This window comes from Halichoeres trimaculatus, unplaced genomic scaffold (genome assembly GCF_033239565.1).
Source record: "Halichoeres trimaculatus isolate MK-OKI-2021-1 unplaced genomic scaffold, fHalTri1.1 fHalTri1_scaffold_23, whole genome shotgun sequence".
NCBI lineage: Eukaryota > Metazoa > Chordata > Actinopteri > Labriformes > Labridae > Halichoeres > Halichoeres trimaculatus.
The window spans coordinates 7,245,315-7,260,110 of NW_027437201.1; the positions used below are offsets into that span (position 1 = coordinate 7,245,315).

Sequence of the window (14,796 nt, forward strand, 5' to 3'; positions counted from 1 at the left end):
AATCCCTCACAATTGCGCAGACTCTGGCTGCAAAACAGCTACCAATGGCTGCGCCTGTGACAGGGGAATTTTGGCTTCAAAACCGTACAATGATAAATGGCGGAGCCACACTGTCCACTCTATATACAGTCTATGGTGTGAACTCACTGTATGCAGTTTTAGAGTGAACTTGCACAACACTCACTCTATCAAGGTGAGTTGTTTTTAACACAAACATACTGTTTGTGCATACCGTACCATACGAGTAATTCTGGTGAATAATTTGAGATAACACATAAATAAATATATATATAATCAAATATACTGTGGAAATCTGGCAGTGGTATTAGGTGTAAAAGTTGATTATTTAGATTTATTTGTTGCCTCTAAGCCCATTTTCACCCTCCTCCTGGCAGAATGAGTTTTTGTGAATTGCGTTATCAGGTGGGAGCATCATGTTGGAATTTCTTCCCTGACAAACATCCTTTATCCCCTCATCTCGTGGGCACACGTCTCAAGCTATCACATACTGTATCTTTCTTATGTGGAAGATGTCAGATATGCAAGTCTTGTCTTGGCACACATGAGGACTAAGATGACATACCAGGTCTTAAAATCCAGTAGCTGCCTGTTAAGATGAAATCTACCTTTACTTTTGGGAACGGAAAGAAACATCCTGACGCAATAAGACAGATGATGTTCAGTATTCCACTGTTGGATGATTCCTCTGAGGCCAGGATGGGATATGACAGTAGTGACATACGTCACATTGAAGACTGGGAATGGGGAAAAGAACACATGCTGCAGTAGTCCAGTTTGTGTATATTCTTTCCCATGTGAACTCTGTGAAACCTCACAGGCTGAATGACAAAAAGGCGATTTCCTAACTAAATCTAATGTTTCCTCCCACCACAAATCAGAGCGTGCTGTCTGTGTTCCCTCATTCCACTGCAGCTTCCCCCTAAGGCTGTCAAATTCTCTGCAAGATCATAGAAATATGAAATACAACCCTTAAGGAGAGGAGCTGAATATATCATGAAAAACCACGCCGGAGGGAGGCTGGCTCTGTGGAAAACTCTGAACTCTTGCAAAGTTAAACTTCAAAGTTTTTCACAAGATCAGAGTTTGTAAAATTGAGTGTGGAGATCAGTTTGATTCAGCTAAAACTACTCCTTTGAGCGATATAAAACCCTGAAATCAGCTTTTGGAGTTTGGTAATGTTTATTTCGTTGCATTTCTTACTCACTTTAAAAGAAAAATAAATGAAATTGTAGAGAATGGCTTGTTTTTGATTATGTATAGGGGTTTCCAGCCTGTGGTGGGTCTTGAGATACCACTGTTGTGTGATAAATATTGAAAAACATCATTCCAGTCTGTTTATGTTAAAAATGCAGAACCATTATTTCAGATGTGGGCCGTTAGGAAGGGATTGCCCTGTTTGTAAGATAGTTTCCCACCATATCACATCACTGATCTACCACATTACCAGTAATATAGAGCAGATGCAGTCTGTTGTCATAAGGACTGGCGTCATGTCATGGTCGGCATGCAGTCACAGTGACGATGACTTGATTCTGTGATTGGCCTGCATGCCAGAGAGCAGAGGAAAGGATCCACACAAAGAAAATGCGTGGGACAGAGATGTTATCACTGTGGTTTAAAGAAGGTGGAGTAACATCAGCTCTACATTATGGAGCTGTTGCGGATTTCTCATAATGCAAGTGTCAGCAAATATAAATGTCAGAATGTAGAGTGAGTTACACGCTCTCTAGGCAGAATGATGCAATGAAAGGAAATAGTGAAGAAAAAAATACCACATGTAAAGTGAGGAGATTGATCTTATTAAAAAAACACGTTTGAAACTAAGATGTGACACGAATATTGGCTGCATTCCATTTAGGTGAGTCAATGACAAAGTACCTTTCCAACAAGTTCAAGTTAACCCTTAAAGCGAGTAAATCCTTCCCTGATTTATAAAATTTGATAATATTTGTATAAAATGTTATTGTCAATACCTATATGCTTGTCTTTTAGGTTTATTACTGTGAATTTTAACATTAGACCTGTCAACTTTAACTGCCATAAGTATTGAGGTTGGGCTATAGACTGATTGACTGATGGACTCGACTTCACTGGAACCCACCAGTCTCACACAGACCTCTACTTCCCTTTAGCAGCCATGTGACACACTTTCAGTTTCATAGACTATACAGTATGTAGATGTAGGTCAGTGACATCACCAATTGGTTACTGCAACTGAGTTTTGAAGCCTTGGTGGACACCATGTTGGAGAAGCTAACTCCACCTAGCTTACTGTTCCGTGCCTTTCTGAAGTTGTCTGTCCACGTGCTGGGTGACATATTAATAACTGTGTGGATATTTATAGTTTCTACAATTGTTCCAGTATTCTCCTAAGCTGTGTATTTTGGTTTGTCATGAAGGGGAAACTATCTTCTAAAACGCCAAGACGGATAAAATCTCACGCCCCGTACACTGAGCGTCAATAGTGAAATTAACATTTCGGACTCAAGCTGTTTTTTTTAACCAGGCTGTCAATGGGCTGTTAGTCTTGGTGTGTGGGTGGTTTACAGTCTTTCTGCAGCCAGCCTCATGCAGATTCTCAACAAACAGCAACTTCTCGCACATCAGCATAGACTTCATTTTTCTACACTGGATGTCGCCCCTCGATCTGTGTCTGTATCAGTATCCTTATCATGTCTGTATCTATGACAAAACTGTACCTGTGTGCGTATCTGTATCATATCTGTATCTGTTATGTGATGTATCCTTATAGTATCTGTGTGCATACTATATATATATAACTGTAACGAATTTTATCCTGTCTGTATCATTTATATCCTTATCTGTATCTGTATCCAGATTGTATTTGTATCTTACCTAAATTTGTATCTGTATCTAAACAATTTAATTGAACTGGACCGTCAACACTTAATGGACCATTTATGCTCAATGTTACGTACGGATACAAAAAGAGCCTTCTGTCTGTGCTATGCGTTCATTTCATCCGTATTTCTGTACGTTTCCATGAAGCTCATGGATACAGACCAAACGGAGCAGTACCACTGGAAACTGTGGGGGGAGTGTTGCTGTTACTACCCTATACAAGGCTTTAGTGAATAGAATAGAACTTTATATGTCATTGCAACAAGTACAACAAAATTTTGGACGAAATAGTCAGACACAAAGAAAGAAATAACAATGGCGGAACTTTAGTGATGTACTTAACTACCTCACCGACCCCTGCCTGCTACAAAGTTGCCTTCTGTTTTTGTCTTTTATGCAAGTGGAACATTATCAGTACCTGCTCCACAGTCAATCAATCAATCAATCAGTCTTTATTTGTATAGCACCAAATCATAACAAACGTTATTTCAAGACACTTAACAAAAACATTCACAGGTCTAGACCCGTAAATGTTGATAAAATTTTATTGGCAGAAACCCAAAATCAAGACAAGATAAGGAGTCTTGTCTCATCTTAACCCACCATGAGTACAGGACTTTGCAGCGTTTAGCAAGTTACATTGAGGAAAAACTGCCCTTTAACAGGCAGAAACCTTGGACAGAACCAGACTCATGTTAGACAGACATCTTCCTCGACTGTGTTGGGTTTAGAGAGACAGTCGCCATGCTTTTTTTTTTGAGTTTCGTTGTCATAAACTTTTGACTCTGGGCTGACCCCCCCTGGTGGATGTATTAGTTAACAGCAATGCCAACGCAAAGGACGTACAGAAGTATGCGGGCAGTGACGGTAACATTGTTTGAAACGGATCGATACACTGTTGTGCATAAAGGGAGTATAAATAGGCCTTCAGACTGACTCTAAGTACTTCATGGACATTTGCTCACATTTTTGATTTAGCACTCATCATGCTTTTACTCATTGACATTTCTATTGAAGGACACAAAACAAACAGCTCCAAAAGTCAAAGATCCATCAGAAAATTCCTGAGAAACATTAAGTTTTTGGCTGCTAACTGCAAAGTGAAACTCAGTCAAACAGACATAACAACATTAACAGTTTTAAAGTGCTCCACAGTGAAAAAAACAGCAGTTTCAGGCATCTGTTATTAATTAAAACAAAGAGCCAGGCATTCCAGAGCAGCAGCAGCAACAACCCCCTGACCGCCCACCCACCCGTCCACCCTTATCTGTATCTTCTTTCTGTTTCTCTTTCCTTTTTTGTCATCTCTGTAAAAATCATTCTGTCTGTTGTTGTTTGGGCCAAGGCTTAAGAGAAGAGTAGCAAGCGTTCACAGAAACCATCTGCACAGGAGAGGAAGAGTCAGGTGAGTCTGTGAGAGTGTTTCTCCACTCAGAAGACTTTCGAATCACAGCAGTCACTTAAGCCACACACACATACACACACATCCTCACCACAGAAACATGGGGTAGGAGGAATGGATGGAGGAGTCAGAGCATAAATAACAAAGCGAAGGGGGGGAAAGGAGGCTGAGGAAGAGGAGGAGGACTACGGGTGTGGTGGAGGGGCTTTGAGTAAAGAGTGGGAAAAAGAGCCCAAAAAGCGAACAGTCAGAGGAACATGGAAAATCCCTGGTTCCCATGCCAAGAATCCGGCAGAGTGAAAACACACACATACACACATTCACACACACATGCTTTAGAGTGTGTCTTAGAGCCTGCTGGGAGCTTAGAGCAGAGAAGAAGGTAATGATAATCAGCTCAGGAAAGTTAAACTCAAGAGAACTCCCCATTTTGACGTCGCTTTTAACATCATCTTCATTAAAAAACACTTGAACAAAGTCAAAACTATTTGCAGCAAAAGACACAAATGGGGAAAACCTGCTTCCCTGCAGGGTGGGAGGCAGTAAAACCTCACATGACACACATTTTGTACAAACTGTATTTATTTTTCCATCATTTTGTCTGCTTGGGAACACTTTAACCTCTGCTAAACCTTGCATACTTTTGGTTCAACAATTTGGTTTTCATTCCTGTTTATGAGGTACAAACTTAAAACCCATAAAAAGGTGAAATATGCATCTAAAAAAACAAACAGAAAAAGTAATGTAAACAAAGCTAGGTTAAAAAGGGCAGTGCTGGCTGATAACATAATCATGAATAATTCAGCAAATACTTGCGCGAGCCAATTATACAACGGTTTTCATAATGACCAGTTGCGTGCAGCCACATAACCGAGTGCTGTGCATGTCAACAGTTTTCCTTTCCCTGCCTGACGCTTCCAAGTGGCACAGCTGCTATCTATAGACCGACTCTATTTTCAGACCATGCAGACAGGACGCAATGGAACCCTCGCAAACCTCTATTTACCGTCCAGATCTGCCGGAAAAATGGCGAATCAACACTTGAGTCACACGCTGAGTTGTCTCTTGAGAGCCGCTTTTAGGAAGAGCAACGACCCAGGGTTTAAGAGATCATGGATGTGCCTGAAGGCTTGGGGGTCGACCGGGATATCCATGCTGAGAATTTGACTCCTGATCCGGAGCACCAAGCAGGTTGGCTGAGAGTGAGGGTGGAGGGAAGCTGGTTCACTGTGCAAAGGGCCTTTCTTGCAAGACACAGCAGCTACTTTAGCGCTCTCTTCCAATCTGGGATGATTGAAAGCCACCAGGATGAGCTCCACCTGAAGGGGGGAGTTTGTGCAAGGGGTTTCCTCGTCACGCTTGCTGTCTGCAGGGGAGAGATCCCAGATCTCTCTGACCCGGATGAGCTTGTAGAAGCTGTAGAGTGTGCTGCTTTCCTGCAGGTTGCATGTTTAGAGCAACATCTCTGTGACATTATCGACTCAGACAACTGCCTCCTGCTTTACAAAGCAGCATCCTATTTCGGGGTGCACATGCTCTTTCACAAAGCTGCTCTCTTCCTCTGTGATGCTTTCGAGGATTTGAAGGAAGCAGCTGAGACTACAATCCCTGAAGAACTTCTTGAATATTCTCAATCACTGTCTCCCACTTCTTTTATTGCACTAGGCACACATTCTCCTTCGATGGAAATGCTGCACGACTCCTTCAGGGTTGTGTGCTACTTTGATGAACAAGAGGAAGAGTGGAAGCACCTGACGAACCTCCCAACTCTCTGCAGCACCTCCATGGCGGGCGTGGCGGTTCTTGACAACCGGCTGTACATCGTTGGGGGAGTTTATGGGTACGGTAAGGACACCGTGGATGCCAGCTTCTGCTACGAACCAAACTCAGGGGTTTGGACGGCTCTTCCTGGTCCACAGCAACCAAGATATGACTTTACTCTACTTGGGCATGAAGGGCAACTCTACGCCATTGGTGGCGAATTCCAAAAACGAACGATTGCCACAGCAGAAAGTTACAACGTCAAGACGGGAGAGTGGACTTTCATTCAAAACGCACCCCGACCGGTAGCATCCGCAGCTTGTGCTGTAGCAAGACGGCGGATGTTTGTTTGCTTCTGGAAACCACCAGACACCACAGATATTTACGAATACATACCAGTGAAAAATGAGTGGAAACTTGAAACCACCATGATCAAACCTCAAAGCTATGGCCACTGTATGGCAGCCCACAGGGACAATTTGTATGTGATGCGCAATGGGCCTTGCGATGACTTCCTACGTTGCTTAATGGACTGCTACAACATCACGACAGGTCAGTGGACAGCCATGTCTGGACATTATATCAACAGCAAAGGGGCACTTTTCACAGCCATGATAAGGGGCGACTGTGTGTTCACAGTGAAGCACATGCTAACTCTGGTGTACACCATCACTGGAGATGGATGGAAGCCCCGCAGGCAGATGAAGGGATTTCCAAAGAGCGGTTCACTTTGGACGTGTTTACTCAGGCTTCCCAAGACTGGACCAGTTACACCACAGCTGGAGGCAGAAGAGAAGGATGGAGTAATGCCTTTAACAGACACGTCTGAGGGATTTGTGGAAGCGTTACTGCAACTGTGAAACGACCGCACCAGTGAAAAACAGTGTCATTTTTATTTTGGGTTACCTAAATAGAACTGTGAATTAAATGATACTAAATGATTCTGGAGCTGCATGGTGACACCAGGGTTCTTTATTTCAATCTGTTCACTTTCACATGCACACACTGGTACTGTACACACACATGTGCTGACACAAAGCATTTCCCTGATTAACAACAGCTGCTACTGTAGTTTATATTAGTTGAGGCCACTTTGTGTGAGTGTGTGTGTGTCTGTGTGTGTGTGTGTGTGTAAAGTTCAAAGGCGCTTAAGGGATGTTCAAAACCCCTCATTCCCAAAGTTTTTCCTGAAGTCACACTGAGCCAATTCAGGAGCCACCGGCCTTGCAGCCGACATAAAACACACCACAGCTCTTTCACACACTCTCTGATTCTCACTTCCTCAGGTTTTATGCCCCCTGAGTGATTAAATACCTGTTTCTACGGGAGAATTGATTTCACACAGCCTCAGGCTTGTGCGACTCTGAGAATTGTGGGAAATGTTTTTGGCTTGAATGTCCACAGACTCAGAACCTGAGACGTTCTGTGGTAACACTTATCAATCCATAGTTCATAAAACTCACTGAACTTTCTCATGTACTTTGTTGAGCTCAAAAGTGTGTCTGGGGGTCAATTATGCTTTTAACATCACCACAAGAGTGGAAGGAGCCCAAAGGAGCAGATCAAATTATTTCACATTAAGCCACAATGATGAAATAGCTGATAATCACTTACTGTTCTTGGGGGCGGCAGGTCAGGGAGGCTCTTCTGTGGGACAGGGACATATTTTGCAGCTTTTCCATTGACCAAGGCATCTGATCTGTCATCTAGGTCATGAATATCACAGAGTGAGAGGTTAGTAAATCAAAGCCATCCAAACCCTTACATGAGTATATAAAAAAGTATATCAAATTGGTCATTCCTAAAGTACTACAATTAACAGATGTCAATGTGCATATATAAGTGCACCCTAACATGCACACACACTGTGTTGTTCCATTACTAAAAACCAAAAGGAAGCTTTTGAATGGTGGTAGTGACTTCATTTTGCAAAACAGACATGACAGAAATGTATCTCAAAAGACTTTCGGAATATTAGTTTCCAGTCACTTTGCTTGACAATTTATGATGGCTACTTTCTTAACATCAATACTTCCCCCTCTCTGTCACTTGACATTTTAAAGGAGTCTTTTGTCAAGGAAAATTTTTGCATACAGACTGTTGATGAATAGTTTATATGTATATCATCATCACTTTATTGTCTATCTGTTAATTTTAAAGCTAAACAGATAAGCTAGGAGACAATTAGCTTAATTAAGCCAGCAGTTATATAACAGTGGAAAACAGTTTTCAAGTAATTTGTGGTCATTAAGCAAGATTTCTTAATCAAACAGTTTGAGAATTGCTGATTAGCAACATTAGCAGCTTCTCCAATAAGTATGTGTAGTCATTTGCCCTGCCATTGTAGCAGCTAAGCAAATATGCTGTTGGCTACAAGATAGCAGCTTATTTTTTCTTCTTTTAGCAAAAAGATAGTAAAAGTAGTATTTTCATTTCAGTCCAATTAAAAGTCAGGCAGACATCTCTGACAATACTTTATTTCAAAAATGTGAAAATGTAGCCGCTAAACAAATTAGAGTTTAGTCACTTTAGAAGAAAAATGTAAATTTATCTAAATACTAGCCAGCAATAAGTGTTAGCAAACAAACTGACATCAGAGAAGTAGATAAGACCACCAGAGTCAGATTTTAAGGATATTTTTTCCCAGTTTTATTGCCAAGATAATTGTTACAATATCGTTATTCTTCCCTGGTCCTACTTGAATTGGAAGGTGACACCTAAATCATCTGATGGAAAGCAATAATTACACAGCTAACTAAAAATAGCCTTAAACTTAGAACTCATGACTTTGCAAAAAAAAGGGCAAAAGTTCTTTCAGTGTTTCTCCTATATAGGGTAAAGCCTTTTTTCTGAATAAATTCACCTGTTTCATAACAACACCTCAATGTCACATTCATTTCTCAGCTCTGGTACTGGCAAAGGAAGCTCTTGTTAGCCACATGCTCAATGGTAAAGAAACCTCAATTCTCACATCTCACCCCCTACTTTCCATCAGTCTGAGAAAGAAAACATGCGGCTTTGCAAATGTTGCTGCTGAAAATATGCGTTCAGTCTAGAGCTCACTGAAACCACATTCTTCAACACTGTCCAAACAAAACAGGTCAGTCTCAGATGGTGAGGAGCTATGAAGAAACAGACAGGAAATGGGGGTGAGAGGAGGGGAGCTGAGGGGGGGAGACTGCTGTTTGTGGCAGCTTATTCACATGTCTGCTCTTCACTTGAATCATGTCAAAAAGAGAAAGCACTGCTGTGACACAGATTAAGGGGTCTCTAAACTACAAGCTGTAGTTTATGTTTCAAAAACATTGTTTACAATGGTGCAATGCAATTTTAGTTTAAGCTAGCTGGCCAGTAGCTAGAAGGATACTTTTGGCAGTTACTTAAAGAGGGCAGCACTAAACTAGCACTTACTTCTATGAAGTACACATATTTCCTGTAACATTTTCTTTAAATAAACAAAAAAAAGCTTAAAATAGAGCCCTAAAACTTCACATGAAGTTGATTTTGTGAGTATGTCTCAAATTGCCTTGTTTACATTTGTGCATTGGAATAAAATACACAGCAAAAAGCTTTGCTAGCTTATCTGTGAGGCTTGACCCAAGCTATGTTTTTGGCTAACCGCTAATGTCAGATGCAACAGTATCATGCTAACAATAACAACTGTTATAGTCTTAGTTTGATTCCTGAAATAAACCTTAACTAAAAACTTTGTGATGTTTTAAGCAGATGTGGTCGTTACCATCTATCATTTTTTTAAATTCATATTACTTCATATTTGCTAGCATGCTAACATTTGGTCAGCATCATTGACCGTATGATAAATGGATGTACACTAGTATCTTGAAACAAGTGTTTTCAGCATGAGTATCTGTTAATATTATCATGGCTTTTAAGCGTTTACACTACTTTTCAGGTTAAAGGCATCAACAAGTGTCATTTTCACACCTTGGAAAAAACCTTTGAAACGCAAACCTTTGTCATCTTTGTCCTTTCCACCAACAACGACTTTGTTCATGTAGATATACTCCTCATCAGCACCTGCGTAGAGACAATGAAATGTGGTTAACAGCTGACGTTAGCACCTCCAGCATTTGGCAGATGTTATTGCTTTCTGGGTGGAAACCTGTTCACCTACTTTTTTGGTTAGTGAAGAAACTAAGGGACAAACAACACAAGATATGACAGTTATACATGTGAGATACTGTGTACAAAGTAACTTAGCACAGCACAGTTAGAACTAAAGCATGCTTGTTTTTTCTTTCTGGAACAAAGTAACATGTAGCCCTGATGGGAAATCTGACTCCACCTTTGTGCCAAACACACTTTCATCATTTTTGTCAAAAATCCAGGAGTAAAGGGGGACTTGACCCAAACAAGAGGCCTATTGTGCAGACAGATAGGCTCATTATTGACACCCACCCTCACCATGGCGTGCATTCATGAGACATTAGTCAGAAAACTCCTTGCCTTGTTACAACAATAAAAGCACTGTGTCACTCTTATCTTTGAAGTTTCCGAGATCATATATCTACATATACAAAAAAAAGGGTAAAGTAACATTTACTTTCAATCCAAATAATATGTAGTGTAATAGACAACTGAAGATTTTAAGGGTGCAATTACATTGAAATGGCAAAAAGTATCATTTCTGTGGTTATAAATTTGTAACAAAAGTAAACACTGATATGGAAATACATGCATTAAATGATGAGAAACTTAACATCTGTTCAAATACAGACTACGTTTCACCTCTTTTCTCACTCATACGTTGATACTTAAGAGGAAATGTTAGCTTTAGTTTTATTTAAGAAATAAGCAGGATGATGAAACCCTCTGTCATACATCTTGGTGGTGTTAGCAGAGTGAGAGAAGTCCTGTGTTTGGTTTAAAGGTGGCTTCAACATGCTGCAGTAATTACAAGCTGGTGGGGACATCACTAAAACATTGCCACATAAACAGTCTGAATAAATAACTTCTTCAGAAACAATAAACTCTGTGGTTTTAGGCAACAGATGGTTACTGTAACCTGTTATGGGACTTTGTAACAGAGCAGTGCATCATTTCATTGGATTAACATTTCTGCTGACACCAATCTTAACTTCCGAGGAAATCAAACAGAACTCTAACCCTCCAAAGAAGGTTTCCTCTGAAACAGATATCATGAGGTGAAACCAAACAACATCAGAAAGAAAACGGTGTTTTGCTTGCACAGTGGAAACAGATTTTTCGGGGAACAGAGTTGAAATGCTATTTATAATCCCCTGCTCAAAGGAAGTTAGCTTCCCCAGAGGATAAATGCAGCTTCGGAAAAATGATACAGCTTGGAGCCAGGAGAGGAAGTACGGAGAGACAAGTCCAGGACCTGAACATGGAAAAGCATGACTGCTTGTGTGTGTTGGTGTGTCAGAGTGTGAGAGACAGAGGAAAACAGAGCAAGAATAGCAAACCATTATTGGCAGTTTGGATCAAAAAGTGACACTGAAGTCCCCAGAAATGGTCATTATTTTGTAATAAGGATCAAATAAAGCAATGAGCTTGAGCCAGTGTGGGCTCTGAGTATTTTTACTCTCTAAGTCAGCAACTTTTCCCTGCAATGCAGAAGATTTCCTAACAAGCATCAATAATTGCTTCCAGTGTTTTGAGCACCAAGCGTCTGGGGCATGGATGAAACTCCATGTAGCACTGATTCACATTGTTTTGTGCAACTTCCAGGCATCATTAATCTCTGCAGCCCACCAACAGATGCAATGTTTGCATGTGGAGCGTCAGAGCTGGAGAGCAAGAGAAACAAACTATTTTTAGCCGTTTAAAAAGATACATTAGCAAGCCATGCATTATTTACAGTAAAGCAGGAGGCTCTTTACTGGATTATTACCATTAAAAAAAAACCAGACTGTTCTAAAGTCTATAAAGCCTCTCTGAAAATTCTGCAAAAGAAATAAAAAATCCAGTCAAAAATATTGAAAGTGATTTTGAGGCTCCAAAGTGAGCCAATAGGCCCCAAATGCATTAGTTAATAGCAGCCTGTAAAGTTATCATTATTATCATGGTGGTCAGGAAGAGTTTAAAACAGCAAAGTAATACCAGAGTAGATGGCTTGATAGCTCCTCTTAGGCCAAAAGGTTGATGTAATGTACTCACAATGAGTTGTGGGAAACACAAGACCTGACCACATGTTACATAAAGTGTGTGCATAAAGGCCGACTGGCTGCCAGCGTGACCTCTGCTGAAACACAGTGGTCAAACCTCGGCAATTTGACTGTCATGTCATCATAAATATCAAAGAATTAAGACATGAAAATAAGAAAAAGAGAGGAAATAGTCTGGGTCGAGTAATTTCTTGAGAAATTACCAGCTAAGATTTGTAGATATATCTTGCAAGATAAAATCAGAGGTTGGTTCTTAAAGAGTTTATGGGAGCCAAATGCAAACTCATGGCAAAGAGCAGACCTAGTTTTACCCACAGATTTTTATGTTTGAAACCTTCATTCTGACTGGTCAAAACCCAAGAAAACGTTATTTATACTTAACTTTAAAAACAACTCTTGGAACAACCTGATTGTGCATTATACTAAGGAGTTTGACCTGATAAAAATGATATAAGTTTTTTTCAGCACCAAAATTTGAATAGGCGTAAAAATATGAATAAGATAATAACATCTTGTCCTGCAATCCGGGCAACAGCAGCAGAACTCCTGGGTACATGTCTATGCTGTTGATCACTACAAGATGCTTAAACTACAGTGGAAATGCAATAGCAAAAGTGTTAGTGATGTTTCACTTGCCTCATTTATTTTTGAAACGGTGTATGCTACAGCTCTGAGAAGGACGCTCAAATACGGACAGAATGAGGAAGGTTGCTCAGTTTAGTGTCAAGGTCATGCTCACCCTGTCAGGGTTCTAATTTGCATAACCATCTGCTCACTATATATGATCTTTTTCAGGAAGTATTTATGCAAAATATTTTTTAAAAGAATTTTTGAAGCTATAAAGTTGCAAAACATCATTTTCCTTCTGTCTAGTCTTTGTTTTTGGCTGCATGTGTCAAACCAATGGTCTGACTTCACCTGAATTATCCAGAAAATCTGGTTCTTGAATCAAGTATATGTTTTATAGCTGCATTTCCTCGTCGCAAGGGAATTACCTACAGTAGATTATAGTAGCTTTGACCTATTTGTTAAGAAAACTGCTGGAGCACAGGCATGGAGTGCAGATCACTGACATTCAGACCAGACTGTCTTAAGATTGGCTTAAACACATAGCCCCAAGTTTCTCTATTATACATATCTAAATGATTTTAAATGATGAAATGATTTATTTTTTCATACCACTGGCAGTTCTGTAGGACTGGAAGAGATCGGAGAGCAGGCCTTTCTGGACGGTCGCATTCCCACTCAGCGTCTCCTTATCCAGGATGAGCAGGAAGCGGTGGAGCTCCATCAGGAGCTGGTCCAGCACTGAAAAAGCACAGGCAGACAAAAAAGGTCTCATAGGTATAACATAATAAAAAAAAAACTTTATGTCTAAAAATATTAAGTGTTTCTTTGGATGGAAATATTTAGGATTTATTGACACAATGGCTTCTGACCAGCTCTGACACAGTTCCCATCAGAAAGAAAGAAAGAAGAAAAAGAGCCATGAGTAATATAAAGCCTGTGAAGTTTCAGAGCAGACATGTTTAGAATATTATACTGTAATTTATGGCTGAGAACGAAGGATGAAAATTGTCTTTTATAACTGGATTCAGCTGTCCGTGTGCTGGATTTTTCTCACTGCTCAGCTTTTGCCAACAATTTATATGGGAGAAACGCTCCAGACATTTTTAGCTCGCAACAGCTATAAACAATCAGACTTCATGTCATTCAGTCATTGGCTTCTTATTGACAGTTCAAGCCCATCTGAGGTTGTTTTGGGAGTTGCAATGGTTTAGAGAAAGGAGAAAGGTCATGTTCAGAGGAGGGAGGAGTCTGGGTCCAAGTCGGAGGGGGCACTGAGTCTGAGTGCGGCCCACACACATCCTTCAGGGGTCAGCGCTGAGCTCACAGGCCTCTCCTCCGTGTGGGGAGCTCTTTGTGTGCCTCTTCACTGTCTCTCAGCTTCGTGAATAGGCCCCTTGCTACAGTGGGCCTCAGTGTGGGAGCACTTCACCAAAAGACCAGACAGGAGGGGGATGAAGAAGAGGGACTTTATTAAAGGAAAAAGGTGGGGCCAGTATCAAAGAGGGGGCATACTGTTACTAAATAGAGGAATGTATGAATTTCCCCAAAGAATCAAAGACATAATAATTTTTTTCCTTTCTTTTTTTTTAAATTCAGTTTTTGTATTTCACTGATCACTTCTATCATGCTTCTTTCATGTTAGCTTATGCTAAAAATATACAATTGTAACCCTAGAAGACCAACATAAACATAGACAAACAAATTCAAACTGATACTTAAACTATCAAATTTTGTCTTTTTTTTTTTTTTCAACATAACATAACAGTATCGGCCGATACGTTTTCGGTATCGGCTGTTATGTTATCGGTATCGGACGATATTTACTCATTAGCTGCCTGTTTTTTCAGCTATCTTGAACAATCTTTATAAACCCAATGATGTTGTTTTCTATGACGATGTAATCACCATAACTACCTAAGAAGAATGAAAGCTCTTCTTTTATGTCTCTCTTCCTGTTTTTGATTAAAAAAAACCGTACAAAACATACTTTTTTGATCACATTAATCTTGGGCGCTCCATCCTTTGATACTC

At 40.3% G+C, this 14,796-nt stretch overlaps 2 protein-coding genes across 3 annotated transcripts in view; one reads left to right on the plus strand and one right to left on the minus strand.

Moving 5' to 3' along the window:
- The window catches only part of afap1l2 (actin filament associated protein 1-like 2), a 48,464-nt gene that overhangs the window by 18,108 nt on the left and 15,560 nt on the right, over positions 1-14,796 (minus strand). The window contains exons 2-4 of one of the 2 annotated variants that reach the window (XM_074662604.1): positions 13,375-13,503; positions 9,992-10,084; positions 7,661-7,752 (exon numbers count right to left, since the gene is read on the minus strand). In XM_074662604.1, the coding sequence (XP_074518705.1) occupies positions 7,661-7,752; positions 9,992-10,084; positions 13,375-13,503 (314 nt within the window). The remainder of the gene's footprint in view (positions 1-7,660; positions 7,753-9,991; positions 10,085-13,374; positions 13,504-14,796) is intronic. The other variant, XM_074662605.1, reaches the window with a different exon arrangement.
- On the plus strand, positions 5,398-6,906 carry LOC141784758 (kelch repeat and BTB domain-containing protein 13). Its single transcript, XM_074662608.1, has one exon. The coding sequence runs from the start codon at positions 5,398-5,400 to the stop codon at positions 6,904-6,906; it is 1,509 nt and encodes a 502-aa protein (XP_074518709.1).

What these genes read in the sequence shown, in the direction of transcription:
- LOC141784758 (XM_074662608.1), top strand. Translation starts at nt 5,398, where the DNA reads ATGGATGTGCCTGAAGGCTTGGGGGTCGACCGGGATATCCATGCTGAG.